The sequence below is a fragment of the Ornithodoros turicata genome, chromosome 8 (assembly GCF_037126465.1).
Source record: "Ornithodoros turicata isolate Travis chromosome 8, ASM3712646v1, whole genome shotgun sequence".
Taxonomy (NCBI): domain Eukaryota; kingdom Metazoa; phylum Arthropoda; class Arachnida; order Ixodida; family Argasidae; genus Ornithodoros; species Ornithodoros turicata.
In genome coordinates this window covers 27,186,890-27,213,301 of record NC_088208.1, presented here as the reverse complement: position 1 = coordinate 27,213,301, position 26,412 = coordinate 27,186,890, and the positions used below count along the sequence as shown (strand labels likewise).

Here is a 26,412-nt window from a genome sequence, read left to right as displayed (position 1 = left end):
AGGACGGCGAAGAGTTCGGCAAGGATCAAGGGCTGTGTTTCTGTCCTGTATTTGCGTCCAGAGCTCGCAGGAAGCGATCGTAAGCTGTACCCTTGCATAAAAGTACGCCCTCCACTCATAGTTTGTTTCGTTTCCAGGAATACAACTACCTGTTACGGGACGACGAACAAGTCCTTCGAGTTTGAAAAGGAAATGGAAGAGAAATCGTGAAAGCACGCGACACATTAGGTGCTGTTTTCCAATTTCTACAACATCGCTGTGATTTTGTGATAAACCTTACCAAGGTGAATGTGTGTGGCACGCGCGATGGTTGATGCATCGACCGTTGTGCCTGCTCCCAAGACTGAGTGCCGGAATATCGCTACCCGCTGCTTCACTGAAGCGCTACAAGAACCTTTAGAACATATGCCGGTACCAAATCAAAGCATCGGGAGGCTTTTGCCCTCTGTGACTAACGGGCTACGTGTAAAATTATGACCATTCAAGTCACAAGCGGATGTTTTCTTGCGTTGGTGAACGCTGCCTGCAAACCGTACCATTGAGCTATGTAATCCTTTGTGTGTCCTTTTCTCCTATTTCCAAGAGGTTTGACAGGTATCAACCAGTATCAGCGTTAAAACACCCTGCACTAGCACGGCTACGTGAACAGGCCCCAAGTTGTGAGCCGCTAATAGTACTTCGAACGGACCTTCTAAAGTGTTCCGTTCGAGATAATTTCTACCCCCAATTTCAAGCTTCTCTGTGTTTTCAGTTATTGTTTCCTTTGTTTTTCTTTTCCTTTTTTCTTCAGGTGCCAGTTTTGCCTGACATTATGCAAAACTCGCGCAGTGGCTGAACATTGTTCAGCCACTGCGCTGAACAATGTGTTTCAGCGCAGTGCAGCAACAGCGCAGTGCGCAGCAACAATGTGTTTCTGTGTTTCATTTGTTCAAGCAGCACATGCACAATATGGACAAGTTGAGTGAAGACACGAAACGAGGAAACAGGAAAAGTACACATTTAAACGAAGAAGTAACTTGACAGAATCGAAGAGTTTAAGTTAGCCACTCAGAGGGGTATGATGACAGCTGGGGCTTTTTTGAAAACAAAATGATATGTCAAGTACAGAGCAGATATTGCTGAAAAAGCATGTGCAGTATCGCCGGCACAAACGAATATATGTACAGCATTGATATCCATATTTACACTGTATACAGAGCGGTTCCTATAGCTCGATGTTATAACTTTAGGTCCGTACTGGGTCCCCCTCCTGTTCAATCGCAGAGCAGGATCAGTTTATATCGAGCTCCATGAAGGCCTGCCGAACTAATCGGCATTTATGGCCTGAACACAAAGCATTTGAAAAGCTTTATGCTTCTTTATATATTGTTTTTCCCGTCTTCAGTAGTGACCATAGCCTCCGCCGTTGTGTTTGGAATGGTGCGATTCCTCTATGGGCTGAGCGACTGCGACGTAGACAGGAACAGTGTGCTGCTGCTGAAGAACATGAGCAGGCACGTGGAGAGCCGAGGAATGGAAATGGGCGTGTGCAGGGTTCTGCAAGCGCAAGAAGACAGTTCACCATACACCGTTCACACGCTGTCTTTCGAAGAAAACTCTGTCCAGACTGTTGCGCAGCCCACATACCTGAGACGCAGTGCCAGGTTCGTTCGTCTTGACGACGGCCCTGAAGCCGTGTCCGTCAGCTACGTACTCTACCTTCCTGTAGATTCCTCTGGCGTCAGTGAACCCGTATGAGCCCCTCTTTGTGTTGTACTCGTCGCTGTCTTCCCGCCTGTGCTGCGTGTTGCCCCACTCGTCCTTGATCTCGTAGCCGAACGTGTATGGCTGCGGCTTGTAGTGCTGGAAAGATGTGCGTCTAAGGCTTTAGACAATATAGGTGGCTATGTTGCGACTCGTAATAGCGCACTGCAGGTTGAAGGCGGATCCGTCTAGCTTCGCAAAAAGAGATGATAATGAAGAATGCTTACGTAGTCAGGTTGCTGAGAAATGATAACCTGTGCATCGTCGTAGTCTCCGGCGTACGCCAAAGCAAAAAGAGCCATAATCACGGCACACTGTAAATAGGGATGTCACTGTCTTGAAATGTTCTACGCATAATTAAGTTATAGATCAAAGTCGATGCGCTTTGGTGTGGAATGTTAGGATACGCCGTGCTGCGAAAGAATATAGCCCAACAGCAGCGTGCGTGTGTACGTCAACTTCTTACTATGTATAATATGCACCGTAGCTAACCATGACAGACTTGCATCCACAAGGCAACAAAAGTTATCGTGCGGTTCACCTACAAGAGAGTTTCGTCTCATGCTGAGCCTCTTAACATAAGTTGCATTGTTGAAGACCACCGGTTAAGATCCGGGAAAACATGTGTGCACTGCATTTGCGCTTTCGCGTTCGTTTGGGGTCAGTAGCGGAGCTCCAGGAATGTTAGCATTGCTGAAGCCTGCTAAAGGGTTCGTCGCTGGGGAATAATTACGTACTCTATGCAAGCCGTGTGCGGCGAAGCACGAAGTAGACAAAGGAAGGGAACGCAACCTTTGTTTCAGTATGCTGCACCATTATCGAAGATGCTCTCGCGTGCGACAAAGAAAGAAGACCAGGGAGTACGGGTTCCATAAAGATGAGGTGCTATTATGCAGCGGCCATGTAACGGCGCATCTAACTTCCTGATCTCTCGGCACACACAACTTATGCCCAAGGGTCCCTACTGCTCGTACTTTGGCTAGTACACTAGCACGCCGATGTCGAGCTTGTGGGTTCTATTCGCCATCGAGGTAACCCGACAAAGCCCTATGATGTGTTGTTTCACTCGACCCTTTGCCTCACGCCTTAGCTCTAACAGCAGGCATACCATAAGGTACTCCCGGTCGTGGGCAGCAAGACACAAAGTCAACACGAACGTACGATGGTTAGCTGGGAAGCAACACAAGTCCATGAAACCCTCTCGCGTATTAAGTGACGTAATGTAGCAATGACTCAGCACTGTGACCTGGTCTAACCAAAGCCACACGGAATGCACATAAACATGTAATGTAGCAAGTGTTGCAAAAATATTTGCATTGCCCGCAATCCTAGAAGCACGCCTGTTCCTAGGTCACAGTCGGCAGGCCACGATGCAACTATGGCTATGAGCAAAATACAGACGTGGGCACAAATAGAGATACGATAGCAGGTTAAGACTGGGGAACAGCAGGTCAGCATGCGTCCTGGGAGAACTTTTGCGGGAAAACCCAAGGGAAAACCTCAGCTGGTGGTGTGATACGGACCCACAACCTCCCCAGTCTTCAGCACCCCCTTGGAACTATCGCCAACGAGCGCATGCTTAATGAATATTGCGGATAGGAAACGGTATCTCACTTACTGTGTTCATCATGATGGTGCTTGATGAAGAGTACAAATTCGCAGCGATAAGTCCTTTTCGGGGTACGTGTAGGGCGTGTGTTAATCCCTGCTGGTTGCAAATCACTGTCAACAGTGTGTATGCACTGTGGAGTCTGCAAGACTTATATAGTGCGCACTCTCTCCAGGCCTGACGGAAGTAGGCCATATTGAGGGACAGGGAAGACGAACCAAAGTGGTTTGGTTTCCATCTTCACCACGCAGCGTCCCTTCCGTCGTTCCTGCTGCCTCTCCCTTTCTCCAATCCGTCCTCGTGCCTCGAGAGAAGTGGACGTAATTTTCGCCTTGACGTCCGAAAAAAATGTAAAAGAAAAATATACCCATAACGTGTCACCGATTTTATATCAGTGTTGTGGTTGCTGTCGAAGCGAATATTTATTCTTTGGGTCGTTGCTCGCGTTCCTTGTGAAGTATTTCGAATTCCTGCGGATATTAATGAACAGTGCTGTAGGGAAGAAGGATATGGCGCGTAATTCCCAATCACAGAACCGCATGCTCAGTACAAGTACTTAGTGGCTTTAGAGATTGGTGGCTTTGATTTCGGAGCAGTTAAATATAGATTATTTCTTTTCTGTATGAAACTCCCCGCTCATCATATGGAAATAAAGTTGTTGTTCTTGTTGTTGCTTTTTTATTGTTGTTGTTGTCCTCCTCGTTCTGCGTTGGAGTAATGCGCTAGATGAAGGTAAGAATGTTTATTTACGCTTTTCGTTTTCTGACATAATATTGCAAGCGGAACCGTTAGGGCAAGCCCTGTGACACAGTCCCTCCGTTATGCACACATAGGGAAATGAAAAAGAATCGGAAAGTATAGAGGATCACAGAGTGACCAAATAAGGAACAGATCTCGATGACGAATGATGAGGAATGTGACCAAATAAAACGTACGGAAGCGTTTTAACAAACGGAGAACTAGAAGACGGAATTTAGAAGTAAAAAGCAAACAAACAGGAGAGACCTTCTAACAAACCGTGGAATTGCAAAGCGGATTCAACGACAACGCGTTTATTCTTCATACATGAGTCTATTTGTACAATTTTCAGCTCTTAAGAAGCCGAACAATGCTCAACTGATTATATGTACAAAAGCTGCGTTTTCTATGAGATATTTTTTTTTAATTCAGCGTTAGCGCCGCGAAGCAACTGTGGCTATGAGCGACGTACAGGCGTGGACAGATGAAAGGAGCACTTATAGGAAGGAGTGGGGGACAGAGGGGGTTAGTATGCGTCCTGGGCCGACTTCAGGGGGAGGCGCGCCGACATTCGCCTGAAAAGTCTGCCAGAAAACCCAGGAAAAACCTCAGACGTCACAGCCGTGGTGGGATTCCAACCCGCGTCACCTCCCAGTCTCGGCGTGGAAGGCGCCCTTCCTAAGCACTATGCCACGGAAGCTGGTATACGCGGTTTTAAAAGGCATTGTATAGCGGAAAAGTGAACTGCGAAATTGGTATTACTTGAAGACATGTCCATGTACAATGTACAGTTCCCGTCAACCTTAATATAATCACAATGGAAAATCGCGCTCGCTGTCCGAGCGCGATTACAGCAACCCTTGGGGCCATGAGGAAATCTTAAGTGAACAAAATTATTCAATCCAATTCAAGTTTATTCATGTTGTTATAGTGTTAATATAATAAACATGAAGAGGAGCCAGAGGGAAGAGATCCCTGTTGAAGGCTCCTCGCAACAATGATAACAAATAATAATAAATGCATTTCACAGAGTCATATGTTAATAACAGCGAATAATATTCAAATGAATTAATAACAATAAAAAAGTCACAGACGTGACATGCGTTTATGTTCGAACATTACCTTACACGCCATCAATCACATTAAAAACAACGTCCTTATTATAAACAGTACATGACACAAATGATAATAAAATATAAAAAGACACTGACATAACACATATCACAAGATTCTGTTAGTTTAACGCAAGGATTTTGTCCACTTAACATTCCTCCAGTGCCCCCAGGGTGACTGTAATCGCACTCGGAAATGCGACCGTTTTCTTCTTTTTTTTTTATGTGTTATTATAAAGTTTGTCGGGAGCTGTACAACGTGCATGTACGAGAAAGAACGCGGGTTGAACCTTTCTACTTTCTCGTTACGCATCTTTCGTGGCTTACCTATATAGCCAAGCAGTGGTCGAAAATCTGATTCCGTTTTCATATAGTATGTACGAACGTTACGATTTTTTTTTCTTGCTTGATGCACGCTCATATCTGCTCTGCCTGTTTGCTCATAGCGCCGTATTTTATTGTTATTTTGTTTATTCAATTAATCAGCGTGCAAAATTTTCTCTTAGCTCGGTCGTTCCTTCACCTCGTTGTGTTTCTTCTTTTGAACGCAAGAAAAAAGAAGAATCCTCAAAGTAAAACGCGTCTGGTACCCCTCACATTACGTAACATGCCTCCCCGCTAGTACTTTTCCACAAGCTACTTTCTCCCGCCATTAATCTCCCTTCGCTCCTTACCGAATTAACTTCCGTATACATTGTACAAACACCGGTGCGAACAAAGGCCCTGTAAACGAAATTAAACTGCCACATATTCTTCTGAGGCCCGACTTTATTAATGACGCTGATACATGGCAAGATAATGGGTCGGTAGTACGATGTTGTGGTTGTGAGATTCGGTGAAGACCTACCCGTGGCCGACCCTGTGAAACTATTTTTGTTTCCCTTAATTAGCGCTTTCGCTTGTGGTGGCCCAGGTCGTATTGTCGCAGAGGAACACAATGCGAAGGCAGGCAACTCTGGCGGAAGAGACTAGTTATCTCATTTCCGCTGCGTCCGTTCTTCTGGAGGCAGCTGGCGCCTTATCGATATCATTTGCATGTTGGTTTCGTTTCGTTATGTGTGCGTCTCTCGCGCATGCGCTAGAGCCTTGTAACCCTATGCGTGCACGGTGCCTTATTAGGGTAAGTTGTCCATTTTAGTCTGCGAATGTGACAGGGTGCTAGGCTTAGTCCTTGCTGAAACCGACAATACTGTAATTCAATTTATAATGTTTTATTTAAATTGACAAAACATTGTTATTAGTGATGGTATTTTGCAGAAATTATGGTAGCCTGTTGTAACGTTAACTGTGTTACGTAAAGTGCACGTGCAGAGTGTTGTAACGTTAAGTGTTAAGGCTGTTTGATCAAAGACGAATACGAGTGTTCCACCTGTTAAGATTATTAACACGGATGGCTATATTTTACCAGCTTAGGTGTTGCGGTTAGCTATGGCGTTGTTGTTTCGGGGGACTGTAAGACCTGGGCTTACTTCATGGGAAACTCTGCCAACAGTTGCCTTAATTAGGCGTGTGAGGAAAATCCAGCACAGTCAGTACCGGGTTTCGAATCCGGGTAACCTCACAGTCCCGGCGTAAAAGACGCGGTTGTCTGAACCACTAAAACCATGCGAGCTGGTCCAGTTTGTGCGGTATATTCAGGATATTTATAAGGCATCTTAACGTTTATCTTTATATATGTAAGGTATCTTAACGGTAAGGAATCTGCGACGTCATGATACACATGTACAAAAGCTTCAGGACACCCTTCTAATCTCTTAGTCCTGACGAAGGCGGAGCTTCCGCCGCAACGTTGACCATACCCCTGGATACCTTTCTAATAGCTTAAATTGTAATAAATCACCCTTTTCTGCTTCCCCTACCTTCGTTGTTTGCGTTTCATTCCTTCATAACTATAAGGCATCTTAACGATACACCTTTCGTGACCGCCAGACTATGGGGCTAAATAGTTGTGGTCAGTCTTGGCTTTTCCTTCTACACTGGCGCCACGTGCGAAACAGTACACTATACAACGCGGCAGTTTATGAGATACTTTTAGCACGTGAACATATACAAAAACATTTCCTCTCCCCAACGCAAATCATCTTAATTGAGGACTACCGACAAGCAAGTGACATTCTGCCTGACTATAAATAAAATATCCCCCCAATATTTGGACACCTCAGATTAGTACGGCTACATGCGTGACAACCAAGTTCCTCCTGGTTACGGGTGGGCGCATTTCCCTAATGAATAATTCATCCTGTTTGACATCGCCACTGATTCGGACAGGGGCGACTCCTTGAAATCACGAGTTTCGTGTCGCCATTGAAAGCACGCACTCGAAGGAAGTTCAGTGTCGCACAAGTGGAGCTTCCTCTATAAAGAAAAGCGCGCAGACCCCCCAAAAATACCGGTAGCGTACAGACCCACCCCAGTGCGTGTCGCCGGACTATCTTCTGTGTGCGGTATGGACAAGGCTATTTCTGCGAATCACCAACGGTGTCTCTTAATGAGGAAGCCTAGCGAGGAAATCGGGGTTCAGTTGGTGGCCCGCTTGCCCCGTGAAAGCTGGCAAACAAGCGACGTTTGTCGTGGGTGACGTTCTGCGCACAAAGTATGACATTACGGCAAACGTACAGTAATCATTCCCTGTAACGAAACCACTTTCTTTGAATTGTCGCTATAACCGGAATATGGCACTGTCCCGGCCAAAATGCATGATTTCGAACCGATTATTCGAAGTGACCTGTCAACTGGGTTCGCTTAGTGCGAAGGGAGAGCCGGCGGAATCCAGTGCGGCAAACGGCAAACCCAGCTTATGTATTTTTCTTTCTCTCTCTGTTTGCTTTTCACATAAATTAAAGGGGTGCTAATCTGCTCAACACTAAGGTATGCGTTTGCTTGCTTTAATATTTTTTCAAAGGCTTTCGTGGTGTATCCGCGCGTTTCAGAATCTATACTATTAGCTGTCACTGTTCGCTTTTATCGAACTGCCGCTTCTATCGAAGTTTTCTCCGGTCCTGTTGACTGTTTACTGTACATCCGAGAAAACATTTGTAGACATTTATGTCTTAGGATGCGCAATCGTAAATAAATATTGACCATAGGATTTGTTTAGTGCTACATTTTATTATTGTTATTATTTGATGATCCGTCGAGTTCTCCCTAAGCCAAGCACATACTCGCAGAAATGCAAATAAATTACCATTTCAAGTCATGAGAGGAATTCTTTCGTACTTGACATACACTCAGTTTAATATTAAGCTTGTATTTGTTGTGGATTACATTTGTGGATATTGAACTTGCTGTCCAGGAACGTGTCCACGACCCACCAATGACGTGCCCGGAGGCGGAAGAGTACTACGTGTTCCAAATTCTGCAACGTAGTGAACAGATTGCGGCTGAAGTGTTTGAACATTGTAGTGTTAGACACGGCCACGAGAATCATAATGAAACATGTGTTGGCGTTTGTCCCGTCACATTCTATCAGGAGTGATTGAGTTTACCGCATATTCCACATTGTTCTTCTTTTCTCTTCGGACACCTCGATAGCGCCGTTAATTGTGACTTAACCGTCAGGTAAAATGACCAAAAGAAGCATAATCCAAGGGTAACAGCAAACGTCTCCGAGCTTTACGGCCGCGTACGGAATGTGTATACAAACAAACAAACTCTCTTCGCTGACACATTTCACGCACTAGCTAAATAATCGCCTTTCTTCCGCAGAAGAAACAAAACCAGAAGAATAAAGGAAGCGAGAGCATTCGAATACCAATGAATCACCGTTCGAATTCCCCCGAAGGTAGCCCGCGCCACATCCGTAAGTGCCTGACACTTTCTTTTACACGCAGAACGGTCCTTAATCGCAGCATTATCGACATCATAGCCAAGCTGCCGGAAGCACAGAGTCCACGGGCACGCGAGGCGAGGCAACTGAAAAGCAATGGCAAAAACCGCAATTTACGATTGTGGCAAGCGTGCATATTTGACTTAAAAGACGCAGGCGGCGGCAGCCACGCAAAAAGCGTAGAAAACAAGAAGGAGAACTCGAATGTGACGCGTCGTGAACACACAACAAGCGACCAATAACGAAGATGACATAGTGATGAGTCGTTTATGTTCCTGATCAGTTCTGTGAGAGTTCTGTCTGACATCACAGCGTATGACCGTCGTTCTCACATTGGGTATTAAATTTGGTCTGGGCACCTGACGAGGTATCGCTAATAGCTCTTTTGCTTCACATCTTTTTCTCTCTTTCTCTCTTCTCGAAGAAGCACTCTAGAGTACACTGGTAAATGTAAAAAATAGCAACAACTACAATCCTCGTTGGTGGTAACCAAGGTCGTGCTGAAGACTGGAAGGTAGTGGTTCGAATCCTACCACCGGCTGTGCTGTCTGAGGTGTTCCCTGGGTTTTCTGAAGGCTTTCCAGACGGATGTCGGCACGGCTCGCCCTGAAGTCGGCCCAGGACGCATACTAACCCCCCTTCCGTTCCCCCACTCCTTCCTGCTGTCCTCTCTCCATTTGTCCGCATCTGTACACCGCTCATAGCTACAGTTGCTTCGCGGCGTTAACACAGAATAAAAAAAAACTACAATCTCTGAATGACGTCTTTTCACGGTGTCCTTCATCTCATTAATACTACATGCAGTACGGTCAATGAGAAAGCTGGCTTTCCAAGGAACTCGTTAAAGCAAGTAGAACGGTACAGAATGACGCACCTTTTCGGAAGTGAACTCTTGGCCAGCTTCTACTTGGCAGGCATAAAATTTGTGACGATCACTGTCCCGTGAAGATATTTCTCTCGTTACTGATTTGTTTGGCATGCATAAAATTGACATAGAGCGCTACGTTGCAGACCGAAATGTCACCTGCAGTCCGCAGTAGCATCTAAACCGTCACAGCGCTTTTCCGGAATCAGATTCGAAAGTACAAACAGCTGAAGACGCCTATTTCGTCGCCCTTGCACGTGGTGTTATCTAATCATAGATCCGTTTTCCCGACAGGTTTTTGTTTTCTGCCTGTACGTGCCCTTTATTTGTCGCGCCAATTCCGGTCGCGCCTTTTGTGCTGCAACAGCAACTCAATGAAAGACCGTTTGCAGACGACACTTTAAAGAGCGTCTCTTCCGCGATGCATTTCAAACAAAGCTGCCGTAACTGAACGTGGGTCAGTTCCGTTGCCGCGAATAGATTCCAAGTCTTTAGTCTGTGGCCCTGCACTTCTTGTTTGTAAAGAACACTCCTTGTCAAGTTTGGATGTCCGTTCCGTCCACAGAGCGAAGTCCCTCTGTGTGGCTCCTCCTGAATACCGACTGGCGGATATTACTTTGTATGGAATGCCCAATGCAATGACTCAAGGCATCCGATTCAGTCCACACAACAATAACCACGTCTGTAGTACTTCATGGCCCATAGACAAGCATGGTATCCGTGCGTGCTTGCAGGGGGACAGCCCACTGTCTAGCACAGACGGAGACCATGCTTTTCTACAGGCCATGAAAGGCTCTACCCCCAGCACATGCCAAGACAGCCCATACCAAGACGACTCATACCAATACATCACTCACCGGCAGAGGTCGGTCTATTGATTAGTTTTGCCACCAGAGTTCCAATATTCGCCGAAATCGCAACACTGCACACCGTATACCCAACGTCCCTCGCAGTGGAAGGCGTGCCTAAGCAACTTGTATCCTTTCGTCAAGTTTCTAACGTCATTTGCCCAGTGCGAACGCGACACCTTGAGTTCAGTAGATCTACCAATCAGCGGCGACCAACTCACCCAACATGGGTGGCTCTTACCGTCATGTACTTACCTAACAATTTATATGGCAATGAACGGAACAGGATGCAAACTATAAGCAGTACATGCGTCATCTGCACACGCACGGCGATGACAACAGGATTAGGCCGACACCAAGGCCAGGATTATTCGCGTAGCCTGTCCCAATATATTGCTACCTTAGTTTTGTTTCACCTTGTACCACGCTCTGGTATTTTGTCTAGCCTAAACTGGCTACCGGGCCATTACAGTATCTTCACCAAATTACAGCGAACAACGGGGAAGAGTACCTGGTCCGGCGATAGAACACCACATTCATCGCCACCAAAATAAAGCTGTTGTTGTTGTTGTTTGTTGTTGTTGGCTTCCGGAGGCAGGAAACCGAGAATAGAAGCTCTGAGAAGATCCACAGCTAAAATTGTCAAGGAACCTCCAGGCATGCTTAATCTGCGCTGGCGCACCAACTGAATGCTGTTATGAAACAGCCCCGTTGCACCTCCTTTGAGTACCTCTAAAGTACCTCCACAGAGTTGACGCAGCCTCCGTGGGAACCTCAATATGAAACTATCATGCAACTCTCCCACGCCTATAATGAACTCGTCTGAAAACCACGCTGATGAACTTATTACGCGGGAAAAGTGCAGGTAGTTAACGACGATATTGTGAGATAGCGAAAGGGCGAGAGAAGAGCCGTTTAATGAGGGCAGGAAGAATGAATGCGGGTGGTTGCAACTCGCGCTAAGATGCAGTGATGGTCATGGCGATGATTCTGCCTCACAATATACAAACTTCGGTTCTGGACTGGTGGTTCTCTCTATGTGAGAAAGCTTTCCATAATTTTCCTACGCACACGAATGCATAATTGCGAACATTCTGACGGCATGCATGAAGGGAAAGGCATTAGACCCCGTGGTAGCGCTTCCGAGCATTGTTCGCCCACTTTCCGCTACAGGTGGCTATTGTTCCTTTTTGTCACCTTATGTGACATAACCCTGAGAAGTGGATCGTCTCTCTTTATTATGCTCGGTGACATTTGCCTTCCCCTTCCGGCCAGGCTGGTGAGCAGTACTGCCATTGCCCATCTGCAAATATACTTGTTTCCTTCTGGTTTTTCCATCCGTCACGCACCATCGCAGACTCAAATATTACGGCTAACGTGCGCTTCAGCGGTGCATTCAGCGTGTGATACCGCTCTTCTCGCCCTTTTGAACATAGAGTGGTCAGCCTTTTTCCAAGTGATGTATAAACGCGGAGTACTTTTAATATGTGAACGGTACCACGCAGAAGCGTATTGTAATCTTACGCGCATAGCCGCTAGCAAATTTGTCTGCCGCATGAGTACAAGCACGCAGTTACTTGAACCGGCCTCGGTAGTCGGTAACGTGTTGGCTTGCTGAGTTCAAGATCGCGGGTTCGATCCCGGCCGAGGACGGCAGCAATGTGGGGGAGGTAAATATTGCTTCCAGCACCGTGTGTCGGAGATTTCCAGGGCGCGTCAAAAAAGAAAAAAGAAAAAACAAAACAGGTGGTCGGAAAAAGTGCTACACTGCGGAACGTGTAGCATGTCGCCACACAAATTGGCTGACACGCACCTTACGTGTGCATTTACCCCGATATTACCTTTTAATTAGCAGCTATTTGATGTGCCCTGATGTCTGCAAACCTCCTATACGCACAAATTTCTCCTACGAGGAAGCCACACAGCACTTTTTTTTTTCACACCTTTCAGAGTGTAAAAGCGGAACGAGCACTCATTTTTATTCCGTATAGGCTCAGCCGAAAGGTATAACAACAGTGTTGAAGGTGGTGTTCGCAAAACACCCACCTGAAACGGTGTTATAAATGGAACACGCCACGTGAAAATGCGTTTTAAAATGAAATGCTTATTTAATTAATGATATTTATTTATTGAAAACATACGGCCGGCCGACCTTTGAGGGCCAAGGCAGCTAGCGTGGTATAGATGTCAATGCATAGAAGGCAAGTATAGATAACAATGCACACAAGGCATGTAGATAACAATGCACACTCGCGTGAACAGCGATATGGCAATACTCAGCCATTACAAAAAGAAAGAGAAAAGAAACCTCTCCAGAGCTGACGGGAAAGCAGATGATATTCGAAAGAGCTTATTCCACCAACAAACGGTGCGAGAAAAAGAAAAATGAAATAAAGCTTTCTTGCAACGAAACTAACAGATCAGTTTATTATGCTTCTCATCAGTGTCACGACTCGTATTATACATTAAGTAATCATTAAAATTAAGTCCAGTTATGACACAATATTTTTTTTTTCTATGCCACCGTATTTCTACAATATGTTGCGAACGAAGTTTAGTCCTTTGACTCTTTCTTCGATGAGCTACCGGGGGCAGTCCAGATGCAGCGATACAACGATGATATTGACGTTCATCTCCCATACGAATAATTGTTAAATCGCAAGGCCTTTTTCTGGACGCTTTCCAATAAGTCCCAAAAGTATCGGCACACTCTAGTCGTGGAACGAATTAACGATGTGTATAGGCTGGTGAGTTGAGTTACAGAAGTGCATTGTTTCGCGTAAATACCAAAGTTTCCGGAACGCTTTTGTAACAATATAACCAATGTGAATAGACCAGTTTAGGTTCGCTGTTATTATAGTTCCAAGAAATTTATATCCTGCAACTTTTCCTGGGGAGGTATCATTGATAGTATAGGAAAACAAAATTGGTTACTTTTTTGTAGCCACAGTAAAATTTGGACACATTTCTTCACATTCAAACTCATCTGCGATGACTCTCACCATGTAAGAATCATTTTATGAGAGTTGGTAAGACATTCCTGATTAGTAACAGCGGATATCTTTGCGAACAAAACACAATCAGCAAAAAAAAAAAAAAAAAAAACGACACTGAAGACCCGGATTATCTATACGCAAATCACTAATACAGATTACAAGAAGCAACGGTCCGAGCATCGAACCCTGCGGAACTTCAGATAAGGACTCGATCTGCGCTGTACAACCTCTTTACGATTAGTGAGATGTGAATCCAGCCATCTTACTACAAGACGTTCATTTTCAACACAATATACCCCCTGACACGGGGCTTTTTGTTTAGAATACATCATTTAGAAGGCTGTGTTACAAGACACCTTTCTGTGTGGTGTGAAACTTACACGACAAAAGTGTGCGTGCCATTTCGGACAAGACTTGACACCGCCATATAAGACAAGTACCGTGTGTCGGAGATTTCCGGCGCACGTCAACAGAACCCCAGGTGGCCGATATTATCCGCAGACTGCGGCAGTGCAGCATATCACCACACAACTTACTCACCTTACGCGTATATCTGCTTCAAATTATTATTAGACTTGACACCCGATAGGTGCAAAAAAATACTGTGCACCATATCACCCTTTCTCGCACCGATGCCGCAAAGAGAATCAGCTAGGGCGGCAAAAAAAATGCTGTCTTGCATAGACCGGCGGTCATGGTAACGCCAGCATGTTACCCAGAACTCTCCGCGCCATGAAATATGAACCGCCAAAGCCACCACCAGGAGATCGCAGAGTTACACCAGAGCGTGACCCACCAGTCGTTTCTTGAACAAACTGAAACGCCTTAAGAGTAAGACGCCTTAATTATCAGTGTCACTCAATATGCACTCGTTCTAAGACATATCTTACTGTGACGCAAACTTTCCATCCGGTTCTCTTCACTTTGTAACAGAAAGATTACTTCACAAAAGCATCGCGTGGCACAAGGCAACCAAAACAGAAAGGAGGCTGCCGGCGGTTGTATTTTGGTGCCATAACATCGGTAAAAAAGCTTCGGCGGCGCTGTTTGTTTCCTGGTGGTACACAATGGCTGGAGGAAATTGGAAAACGAAGCGTGCGAGTGACTACCGCTCACACGCTATCTCGGACTGACACACAAATAGTGAAGAGCTGCCAGATATGTCGTCTCGTAAGGTTTTTATAACAAATCCGTCCAGATTGACCACACCTCGCAGGAAGAGGACGAGATCGAGGGCAATTACGCGAGCTGGCGCCGTCGACGCTTCCTGCAGAGGAATGTTTCCCCAAGGACTTATACGATAGGACTGTGCCATCCATTTTCCTCATGTTGCCACCCTTCGTTGACAGACAGGTAGTAGTGTCTGTGGTGGACAGACAGGTGGGTGTTGAAATATCCGTATGGTGTAAAATGTTCTTCGCGCTACGGTCCTTACGCTGTGGTGACTAAGAGCGTTGTACATGTATTTTTTTTTACTTACCAGGAGCAACAGATAATGGAATGGAGGACTGAAAAGACAACTCCGCGGCAAATGATACTGTACCAGTGTTACCGATGCCGGAGCCGGTACCGATGTTGGTAGATGATTGACAACGTGGTTTCCGGAAGTATCGCATCCCAAGCAGCGCAATGTACTGAAAGTCGAGTGCAGTAGGGTGGACGGGTAGGTGTAAGGCCTTGAACAGGCCCGTGAAACTAAAAAACCTTGGTAAGACGCATACCGTCCACTTCCATTGCACTCGACTCGTTGTGCTGCTTGGGATAGCTCGACATGTGGGGTCGCGAAACTCACGATTACCATCATCTGATATAACATGAGCTCAGTCATGAGCTACGAACTCACGCGAAGGTCGACACGGCGTATCGCGGAGCCCAATCATGCCGCATATTAGCGCACTCACCAGATAACACACACACCTGTGACCAGAAGTCGGCAAAATAACACATGCTCTGGTCGCAAGTGTGATGTTATCCAGTGAGTGCGCTACTATCGGCATAATCGAGCTCAGTGATACGCCATGTCGACCTTCACGTGAGTTCGTAACCTATGGCCGAGCTCACGCCTTATCAGATGATTGTGATCGTGAGCTTGTAGAGGAGGTGATATTCCTCTACATGAGTCCTGACCGGCGATGATGGGATGTCCCAGCGGGCAGATGTTCGTGACCTCACGCCAGTATGGTGCCAATAGAACTGGCTGGCAGGCGCAGTGGAGCGCGCCAGCAGAGGCACGTCTTCATCGTCGTCCACGGGCCGGCACATCACTCCCCCTCAGACGCGGAGCGGTTCTTGCGGTTGAAGTCCATCTAGGGACATCCCACCACGTCCGGGTCACCGAGATGGAATGTCCCAGCAGGCCGATGCTCGTGGCGCGCGCCAGCAGAGGCACGTCTTCAACGTCGTCCACTGGCCGCCACAAGTTCCGTGGCCCAAAATGCCGAGCCCTATTGCCGCTCCACTATCACCGGTGTTTCGGTATTTTTCAGATAATATAGAATGTTAGTAGACCGTTGATGACATCATCGCGACGTTATCGTGCATACAAGAACCAATGGCAGCGTACATGACTCAGAATCCTGTCCGTTGATTGGGTGCCGTACAGCAGAAACGGTATTTCGGAAGCCACGTTGTCAACGGTTTACTAGCGGTTTAGATGGCTTTTACACATGGAAACGTGTTCATGATAACGGTTCCGATGACGTCATCTAGCTGCTCTTTGACAGCTTCTTTTATCATATCGTTTCCGCAGAGTGCTTCCAATCCCAAATAGAGCATACCAGTAGACCGTTGCTTACGTGGCCGTCGAAGTACCTAATGAATCAGTAAGCTCCTGAGTCATGCTGTCTTTGGTACCGGTAAGAATGGTAACGAGGTTACCAATGGTACACGAAAACGGTGCTGCAAATATGTGTTAGGAGTAACAGTGCAGATATGTAGTTGCAAAGGAGGCACAGGTAGGGATAGGCTTTGAGAGCCTAGTACGTAATACTTTGCCAGCGAGCGTCACAAACAGGGTAGGTTTGCTACGAATTGTTACGAACCGCGAAAAGTACATACGAAGAAAGTACGCGAGCTCGTACACCTGCTTTAATAAGTAACTCATTTGGCACGTGTTAGTCGGAAAAAGTGCGCTGCCCAACGGGAGTAATAGAACTCCTTAACTCTCAACATGAGCATATGGATCTTAAGGCGCCTTGGAAGTACTGCCGCCAGCATCCAGCTGGTGACCAAGGTACCACCTGAAAGAAAGGGAAACGTTACTTTTGTAGCTACAAAGTTATAAGATATGCCTGCGAAGAACGCACCAGTTCTGGACCATGAGCTTGTGCACACAGCGTAGGGCTTCATTTCTCACGTTTGCGTCTTCATGACTCATTAGTTGCATGACCAAAGGTTTGCCTCCCAGCTTCTCGATCACCCTGCAGGTCAACGTAACCTTTTGTAGAACATACAAGTACAAACAAAATGCAAACAAGCTAGTGTAAGCTGTAGTCCTTGGTAACATTTCCCCCCGAGTCTGGGAAGGTACGCACAAAGGACAGACACACTTTTAATTCGTATATCTTTCACTTTTTATTCGTATTCGAGTATCGTCTCGCGTCTTTTTTGGCGCTCCCCAGAACAACTAACTTTTTATCTACGGACTGATTCATTTTGTGTTTTGGTAGCATCAGAAAGTATGATACGACCTCCAGATCAGGTAGAGAATTGTGGAATAGGAACAAGAACAACAGGAACAAGCAGAACAATTGATAGAACACTAGGGACACTTGACGATAACGTAGTTTCATCGACCTGACCTGGAGTAGCGCCTCCCTAGCGGCGCTTTGGACAGATGAATGGAGGGCGAACCTAAGTTACGGCACTGGTAGCGATGCTGCTCCTGCTCCTCCTTCACTGAATTTTATTCAGCTTACAACTCCACTAGTTGGACGCGGTACGTAGCGGGTGCGTAGCACAGAGGCAGCGCCCAAATGAAGATGAGGACGAAGAGAACACGGAAAAGGACGGTGTCTTTGTCCGTCCTTGTCTTCATTTAGGCGCTGCCTCTACCAACTAGCCAGTTTCTTGCCTTAACGGGTGTTTAACGCGTTTTGAAGACAAAAAGGCAAAACCTTTCTGCCTTTCTCGTCCAGTTCCCAGAAGAGACCGCTAAACATATGCCGTGCACAAACTTCGCCATATACTTACTGCTTTCCACGCGGATAACATCGCACGTACTCGCCAATGTCGTGCGACGCCACGCACAGCACCAGAGGCTCCTTGCTTGTTTCTAGAAGCTTTATCAAAATCCTGTTACAATAAGATATCCATTAGCCGCATCACATATATAACACGTCGCGGCCGCCCTTGGAGACTGAACACACAATTTTCTCACTTGAGTAGCTCGTAATTCTTCTCGTTCAGCTTCTCGGCATTCTCCTTCCAGAATTTCACAGAAGTATGGACGGGGCTCCATTCAAGCCTTCCTGACTTCAACTCCGTGGCATATTCGTCGAAGGAACTAGAGCGGGTACCCACCATTGTCGTGATTCAAATGTGCAATGAACAATCAAACGGACAAACAGACGTGACGCGCAAATGCTGCTCTCTATAGTGACGTCTGCCGCTCCCTTGTTTATACCTGAGGCCCTTGTGCACGGCCACATATGTGCATGTCCGAACTGTCTTGAAAGCGGCCTTCGTGTCGAAATCGCTTGACAGAAAGGACTATGTGCTCTACTATAACGACGTATATGTATATGTCCTCTTAACGGGAACCCGTCGGAATGACTGTACAGCTAGGGAATACCAGGAGCGCATCCAGACACTCGGTTGGGGGGTTCCAACGTATTGATGTTACAAACTGCTTGACTATTGATGTAATATACTATTCTCTCCTGTGTTCGAACGCGTTTCTTGTACCCACAGTCTAGACATTTGCCATTGGAAAACGACTCTACGAGATGAGATTTACACATGAGGTCCAGGGCACGCTTTCACGAACGATTGAGGAGGTTCCTCAGTGACGCCCTCAGTAGCTTTTTGGCAGTGCTTTACGTACGAGCAGCGTTGAGAACCGTAGCGCGTGACCGAAACACTTCAAAGCTACAGAGACCACCACTGAGGAATCTCCTCAACGTCTGTACAATCCAGAACTGTTCGTCGGGACTATCCCACCTATTTAACAGATATACTTCTACTGGGCCTATAAGCGTACCTCATGTCTTGCACAATAGCGTCCATTTTCTCTTCCAAGTATTCGATGTCTTCCAGAATGTCCGGGTCTTCGTATTTCTTGGCGCTCAAGATTTCTAAGGTTTTCAGCACCTTGCACTGCACCATGGCGATACAATTTTCCCTCCGAACTTCTTCTTCCACTGGCTTCTCAATTAGGTTCTGCATAAGGCATCACGTCTGAGACCGAAGACGATATGCATGCGAGACACTATACAGGCGCCCCCAGCAGAGAAGTCGGATTGCAATTCCATAACATCTTTGTACTATACTTCCGTCGAAAAGAAAAGAAAACATGCATTTTTTTAATGTTTTGCAGGCTGTCACGGTACCTGTCAGGGTAACAAGAAGTTATCTACCATCTATCTACCTTATCTACCTTTTACCATCGACCCACATGTCCCACAGCCAGAACCACGAACGCAAAGAAACGCGAGACGACGAGGTCGACGTCCTTTCCTGTCCTGTGCTGTCTTGCGACCGTTACCCTGACGATTAACATGCTTTCTTAAGGCTGATCCACACTGCTGCGTATACGGTTGCGCTTGCGTGTTACGTCCGCGGACAGCGAATCACTGCAACGGAACGTCCTTCAAGATAGAACGAAGGTACACGTAAGAAGCCGTACGCAGCCGTAAACGCTGCAGTGTGAACCAGCCTTTATACCTTACCTCGCATCAGCGTGATCATTAGCATTGGCGACTTCAACCCACAGGATCCCCGCTGACCCCCTATGAGTGTACACGCAATGAGGAATAAGCTCACCCTGAACGTCGCCAGCATCACCCTCGCCACCTTTTCTCGTCCAGATCCATTAAGTATGTCGGCCAGTACAGGGATCACGTTTGCCCTGTGGCACAGTTTCCAGTATACTACTCGTGGGAGCCAAATTAGCGTCATTAACTTACTTGTTCATTTTTTCTGCCAACTCCGGGATGAATGCCATGAGCCACAGACAAAAGCCCAGCTGGTACTGTATCTGGAAATGCTGACGACCAGATAGAACTTCAGCTATTCTGCAACAAACACATACGACGCACATACAATACAATGGAATAACACGTGGTTGCTTGTGTGACAAACTTCATACTAACGCGGCAATGCCGTCCACTTTCTCGAAAGCTGTTCGGTATTCACGAACACGCATCATGATTTGGAGACACCGTGCTACAGGCTGTAGGTACTCGTTGTTCTGCAACACACACAAGAACCGGCTTTAGATATTTATGCAGGGAGATACTCATATCGTCTTTACGATTCGGTGAGGACTTACGGGCGTCTTCAACTGATTCTTCAAGAAGCTCAGGTAATGCGTCAGGTCAGCACCTGCCATGCGCTCAGAACTGAAGCAGGCGATGTGAGCCACAATACTGCTGGTCTACAAGAAACGAGATGCAAGCTGCAGTTAGAGATGCGAGGCATAGTTGCTGGCTTAATAAGCTATGACACTTTCCGTGCACTTACGCGCGAGACATTCCCCGGGATACTCCGGCGGAAGCTTGTTTGCAATACTGATAAGACAGATTAAGTACACTTACCATATTTACGATGAAGCTGTCACCGCGGTTCAGCAAGTTGAAGAATGTTGTCCAGACTGACACTTTCTTCTCCCTGGCGAACTGTGGAAAGATATCCGTGCGTGACTTGTCCTCCTGGACGAGACCATTGGAAGTGATGTAGGGAACAGCAGGCATGAAGACATCAGGTTCATTTGGCAGGAAGACACAAAAGGGCGTGTTTTAAAAGTACCATCCTGAGCCGTTCAAAAGACTTGAGAAAACCGGTCGACCGTCTCTTAAGTATGGTACCCAAGATACGTACAGGTCTGTTGCCTGTTGGACCACATGGACGTTAAGCCGCATTCAGTTATCAACCATTGCTGGCTTTCTTGTTCACACTGCAGGACAAAATAGGCAAGTGCCTGGGACCCAGGTCAGTCATGACGAAAGAAGCGTTTGGTGGCGTTTCCTTCTGTACACTGATCTTTCATATTATTGCAATGGAACCTCAGCATGGCGTGCGTTCTGCTAAGGTGCAGCCCACAACAACTGGTAGATTTCAGTAGGACTACTCCCTGTGACTTTTTTGTGGCTTACTGTCTTTATATTAAGCCCTTTCGACTGCAATATAGGTTGAGCAGAGCTCAGGGCTCAATACACGTACGCGTAAGACGAATATCATAGTCATAAATGAGGGTAAACAAGTAGGAACTGTTGATTGCGCAAAACGTTCGGTTCCCTAGCCCCCATCAGAGGTCCCTAGAGGTCCCCTAACATGTATCTAACAAACTCAACAACAATGCCGACACAGTCGCCCACTCTGTTTGAACTCATTCGGGACATTCAATGGTTTATAGATTGTGGACAACGCGTCTTTGAATGCAGGGAACGACAAGGAGAGACACTGCGGTAGAGTGTACTTCGGGAATCGAAGAGAGGACTCCTGGAAGCGCACTATACGCTCTTGAGACCTCCGACGACAGAAAGAGAGCCGCCTGAAAGGTTTCACCCATTGTACTTGAAGGCAAGTATCATCACCAGCTAAGTGATGGTAGTTGCACAACGACGGAAATGGGGGGCGGGGGGATCTCGAGGTCGCCGATGACATTGGGGCTTCAGTCTTGCATCCTACTTCATAACATTCGAGACCACGACGTTTTATTGTTCCACGAAATGCACCAAAAACCTGAAAATACGAGTGCCGACATACCTGAATGATATCATCAACTAGTACCAGAAGAAACTGCACTGTTTGGTCTTTAGAAATGTGGCCCAGAAGGCTGATAAAGGTCCTGGCTGCTTGTTGCTTTTGAGATTTCAGAAGTTTTGCACGAGCTTCTGCGTTTGACTGCTCCAGCGCTGTCAGGAACGCCATGTCGTCTTGGCTGATCATTTGACTCCTGAAATAAACATCGTTCACAGAGGGATAACATCAGTAAGAGCAAGAGTACCACCTGAAGGAAACAGCACTCACTGCAAGTATGTCTGCCAGTTGACCTTCTGTTGACGAATTTCATTGGCTGTCTGCTCAAGTATGCTCGTGGCAGCTGCTTCGCCTTAAATGATGTACAAACCAGAGTGCATAATGTCCATTCTACTGTATTCCTATCTCCTCACAACCCCCGACGCACAAACAACGCATCCTGGTTGCACCGATGCTAAATATTGCTTATACTCCGATGAGTAATCTCCAAACGCCGACAGAGGTAGGTACAATGGACTATAATATGACCATAGAAATTACTGAGATCTGATTAGTGCAGTTTGAAACAATGCCCCCACCACAATTCACCGACATTTCGCCCCACCTCTCAAGGCACTGTTTATACGTATGTGTATCGTCGTTGCCTGCGTACCCGGATTACCAACGAATGTCAAGGACTTTATTCCTTGTGCATTATCTCCGTAGTCCGGTCACAGTGAAGCACCCGATCGCTAAGAAAAGATGCCTAGCAGGATGCCTAACATCGATGTCTTGTGTGCTACCAGATATTATGCAGACAACATCACTCACGGTCGGGAAGGTTTTCTTCGGTGGACGTCATATTTTATTCGGTTCAACCCAAACTTGAATCGGTGATTACTGCTCGGAGACGAACCACTTCTTCTTCTTCTTCTTCGCCGTACGTGTTACTAAGAATATTGGAGTCGCGTTTGCTGCGTTTGATAAACACATACATAATATATCTTATACATGAAAATGGTGGTGTATCAGTATAGAGTTATGTATGTGTAAGTAGTGCATTCCTCCTATTGTACTGTCTGTTGTCCTGAGGTGAACAAATACCTCAAAATAATGTGTGTAATTTATGTCTGTATGAATGAATGTATGAATGAGATGTGATATACAGTGAAAAATCGCAAGCAATAGAAGGTGAGGATCGATTCTTCTAACCGACCCTAATTTTTCATCTCAAAACCGACGGCAGTGAACGCATAATATATACCTTTCGGTCAACAGTCTAAGGGCATACATATATAGGCTCGTGACAGAATCACAGCCCTTCCGCGTTCCACGACGTGTTTTCTGATTGCATCCACGTCGTTTGCTTCACCACGTCCATAATTTATCCCACTGTCTTGGCGTTTATTGTGTTGTCTCCAACGCGAACCATCTGAATCGGCTCGCAGTCGTCCAAGATGTTCGGTCTTCTCCTCGTACCATGTCTTCTGGCTGTCGCCACAGTGGCGCAGCAGGCTATTCAGTTCCAACACTGCGGAGGTAAGAGTGATTCTTTTGCGTCTCCACCAGCAGTGATTCCTGGTATTCTTGTAGGCTCTCTCACACGGTATCCCAATTTGAACTAATTGCTCGGTATTTCTTTTTCCCTTTTTTTTTCTCTCTCTCTACTCCTTTTGTAATATCTACAGGCGGCAAGATCCTGTCCGCGGTGGTAACACCCTGCAATAGCGATCCCTGTGTGGTTCCGGTGGGCACGAACCTCCGAATTGATTTCAAGGTCGAATCTAGTAGGTATCCCGACTAAGCAAGGTGTGTGCATGAGAGAATTGTGTGGCTGTGGGTTCCCATATTCACGTCGCCGATGCAACCTGGCAGGTATTGGTTTGGTGCTGATACATTGCTTCCCTTTGCCGCGGTACGTGCGGCAGAACTCACCCATCCTCAATGTAGCGAATAAGCTTAGCACGAGTGAGCAAAACTGAGAGTTGAGCGGAAGGTGAGTGAGCATGACTCAGCGGGGATGACAAGGGTACGCAGAGTGGCTCCTGGGTACATGGCGCAATAGCACAGTACGGACACCTACCTGAAGCACAAAGAGGGTCCAGAGTTAATGGCTATTATTAACATGCCACATTTGGCAAATCAAAACACGACTTGTAACGTTCATTGTTTTCGCGCGTCATAAATATTGTCCATGGTCACAGCACGCGCTGGTCAACGAGAAATGTATCGGGACCGCTTGGCTAACTTAAGGCGGACTCATTCGATCTAGTTAGCGTTCGCTCCCGAAGAGAGTTGGCCATGCACCGTCGCAAAATTGTTTTCTCTCGCTTTGCTTTCCTCACGCGCTTTAAGGACGTAATGTAATCGGCGCCAGCGTGCAGAACATGCTAGCAAACGACAAAGCTATTATTTTCATTCGCAGGGATCTGGAACACTGCAGTAAACTTGTAGAATTTGTTGATTGCAATCAATTCCCAGACTGCTAGTGTACGGAATGACATCATTTTGGCCGAAATATCGCTTGCGGGCGCGCCGAGAGAAGCCATTTTGTTGCATATCCCATAGACTCCCATATATTCAAAATTTGACAAACTTTAATTCGCCAGAAACCAATGGATCGCGCCAGGCCATAGAAAATATGTCATTCCCTATATAGATAAACTCGAGGAGAACACGCCTGTACCTGTTTCGCGTAGAAAATTTAGCGAGGTTTACGAGTACCCTGCGAACAAAAGTCCCCATAGCCTTTCTTAAGAAGTGAGTCCGCCTTAAACCGTGCATGTAACACATACCATGTGTGTAAAAGGACTTATCAAAAATGTACCCAGGATGAATTCTGTTCCGATATCTGTTCAAAAATACTCCAGACCAGAACAGCAGCACCGTGAGATTCGACCCCCGCGTGGACGTACTGGGAATGCAAATGCCTATCCCTGGCATCAACACGGACGCCTGCAGCTCTGGTGCAGTGTCCTGTCCAGTAAGAGCGGGTGAAATCATCGCAGGTTCCATACGGGCTCCTGTTCTGAGCTTCCTGCCATCGGTAAGCGGTACACGGTGCGACCAGTGATAGCCGTAATAGAAGAGCATAGCAATGAGGTTACGTTGATTTTGGCAGATGACCGTCACTACCACATGGAAGATTCTCGGCTCTGAGGGACTCATCACCTGTGGCTCGACGAAGGTCACCATTATCAGGAACTAGCAGTATCGCTAAGAAACAAGTCAACAAGTGTGATCTCGTTCTAGAGAGAGGCGAGATGCGTGTAAAGTCACATGATCTTCATAATAGCTACATGACTGCATACATTTATACAGTTCCTTTTTCGTTACCTCTATATTACTTTTTAGGTTACTTTTTGTTCCTGAACAGTTGAAACACACTCTAAATGGGCAAACAAATAAAGCGAGTTGACGCATGGGTGCTTCGAATGTGCTTAAATACAGGGGGTGCGGTAGGAAGAACAGTCAGGGTTTGAAGTCTCCAAACATTCATGAAATATGACCACCGCACTGTTTTTAATCACTCCTTTGCTGGGATACTATAGGCTGACTTATCGGCTAAAACCACAGTGCCTGGGAGCTAACCGAGCAATGTGTTTGAGTTGTTTTAGCTCCCCGGCACTGGGGGGTTAGCCATCTACCGAACCGCCCAATTTGTAACCCTCTTCGGGCTACGTCACCTGTAGCTTCATCGTGCCTCGACGCGCATCCATCCTCAACTTCGTCTGCTGTCTCTCTTCCCAGCTCGAATGTCGCTCATTGCGAAGCAGACGAACTACAGACCTGCACCCTCATCGTGCTTCGACGCCCATATATCCATCCTCTTTGCAACTCCGTCTCTTACTGTCTCTCTTCCCAGCTCGAATGTCGCTCATTGCGAAGCAGACGAGCCACAGACCGGTACCTTAATCGTGCTTCGCCGCTCATCCATCCTCTTTCCAACTTCGTCTGTTGTCTCTCTTCCCAGCGCGAATGTCGCTCATTGCGAAGCACGTCGAGCCACAAACCGGCACCCTAATCGTGCTTCGTCGCTCATCCATCCCCTTTCCAACATCGTCTGTTGTCTCTCTTCCCGGCGCGAACGTCGCTCATTGCGAAGCAGACGAGCCACAAACCGGCACCCTAATCGTGCTTCGTCGCTCATCCATCCCCTTTCCAACATCGTCTGTTGTCTCTCTTCCCGTCGCGAATGTCGCTCATTGCGAAGCAGACGAGCCACAAACCAGCACCCTAATCGTGCTTTGTCGCTCATCCATCCCCTTTCCAACATCGTCTGTTGTCTCTCTTCCCGACGCGAATGTCGCTCATTGCGAAGCAGACGAGCCACAAACCGGCACCCTAATCGTGCTTTGTCGCTCATCCATCCCCTTTCCAACATCGTCTGTTGTCTCTCTTCCCGGCGCGAATGTCGCTCATTGCGAAGCAGACGAGCCACAAACCGGCACCCTAATCGTGCTTCGTCGCTCATCCATCCCCTTTCCAACATCGTCTGTTGTCTCTCTTCCCGTCGCGAATGTCCCTCATTGCGAAGCAGACGAGCCACAAACCGGCACCATAATCGTGCTTTGTCGCTCATCCATCCCCTTTCCAACATCGTCTGTTGTCTCTCTTCCCGGCGCGAATGTCGCTTATTGCGAAGCAGACGAGCCACAAACCGGCACCCTAATCGTGCTTTGTCGCTCATCCATCCCCTTTCCAACATCGTCTGTTGTCTCACTTCCCGTCGCGAATGTCGCTCATTGCGAAGCAGACGAGCCACAAACCGGCACC

General features: G+C 46.8%; 3 protein-coding genes across 4 annotated transcripts; 1 reads left to right on the top strand and 2 right to left on the bottom strand.

The window, feature by feature from the left end:
• Positions 1-922: 922 nt before the first annotated feature.
• On the bottom strand, positions 923-10,101 carry LOC135366829 (uncharacterized). Of its 2 annotated transcripts, XM_064599767.1 has the most exons (5): positions 9,903-10,101; positions 3,362-3,683; positions 1,971-2,057; positions 1,627-1,842; positions 923-1,536 (listed from the first exon to the last, which is right to left on the bottom strand). In XM_064599767.1, the coding sequence occupies exons 2-5, from the start codon at positions 3,545-3,547 to the stop codon at positions 1,381-1,383; spliced, it is 645 nt and encodes a 214-aa protein (XP_064455837.1). In that variant the 5' UTR covers positions 3,548-3,683; positions 9,903-10,101; the 3' UTR covers positions 923-1,380. The 2 variants fall into 2 exon arrangements, with proteins under 2 accessions (XP_064455837.1, XP_064455838.1); XM_064599768.1 differs by lacking the exon at positions 3,362-3,683.
• Positions 10,102-16,802: 6,701 nt separating this feature from the next.
• On the bottom strand, positions 16,803-22,575 carry LOC135366100 (V-type proton ATPase subunit H-like). Its single transcript, XM_064598752.1, has 13 exons — positions 22,468-22,575; positions 21,928-22,009; positions 21,664-21,853; positions 20,493-20,606; positions 20,228-20,332; positions 20,049-20,146; positions 19,863-19,970; positions 19,720-19,804; positions 18,938-19,116; positions 18,116-18,241; positions 17,929-18,030; positions 17,043-17,156; positions 16,803-16,976 (listed from the first exon to the last, which is right to left on the bottom strand). The coding sequence occupies exons 1-13, from the start codon at positions 22,496-22,498 to the stop codon at positions 16,922-16,924; spliced, it is 1,389 nt and encodes a 462-aa protein (XP_064454822.1). The 5' UTR covers positions 22,499-22,575; the 3' UTR covers positions 16,803-16,921.
• A 387-nt stretch (positions 22,576-22,962) lies between these two features.
• On the top strand, positions 22,963-25,060 carry LOC135366099 (mite group 2 allergen-like Ixo r 2). The gene is made up of 4 exons (XM_064598751.1): positions 22,963-23,175; positions 23,325-23,423; positions 24,507-24,682; positions 24,758-25,060. Exons 1-4 carry the CDS (start codon positions 23,094-23,096, stop codon positions 24,842-24,844), a joined length of 444 nt encoding a protein of 147 aa, XP_064454821.1. The 5' UTR covers positions 22,963-23,093; the 3' UTR covers positions 24,845-25,060.
• Positions 25,061-26,412: the final 1,352 nt, after the last annotated feature.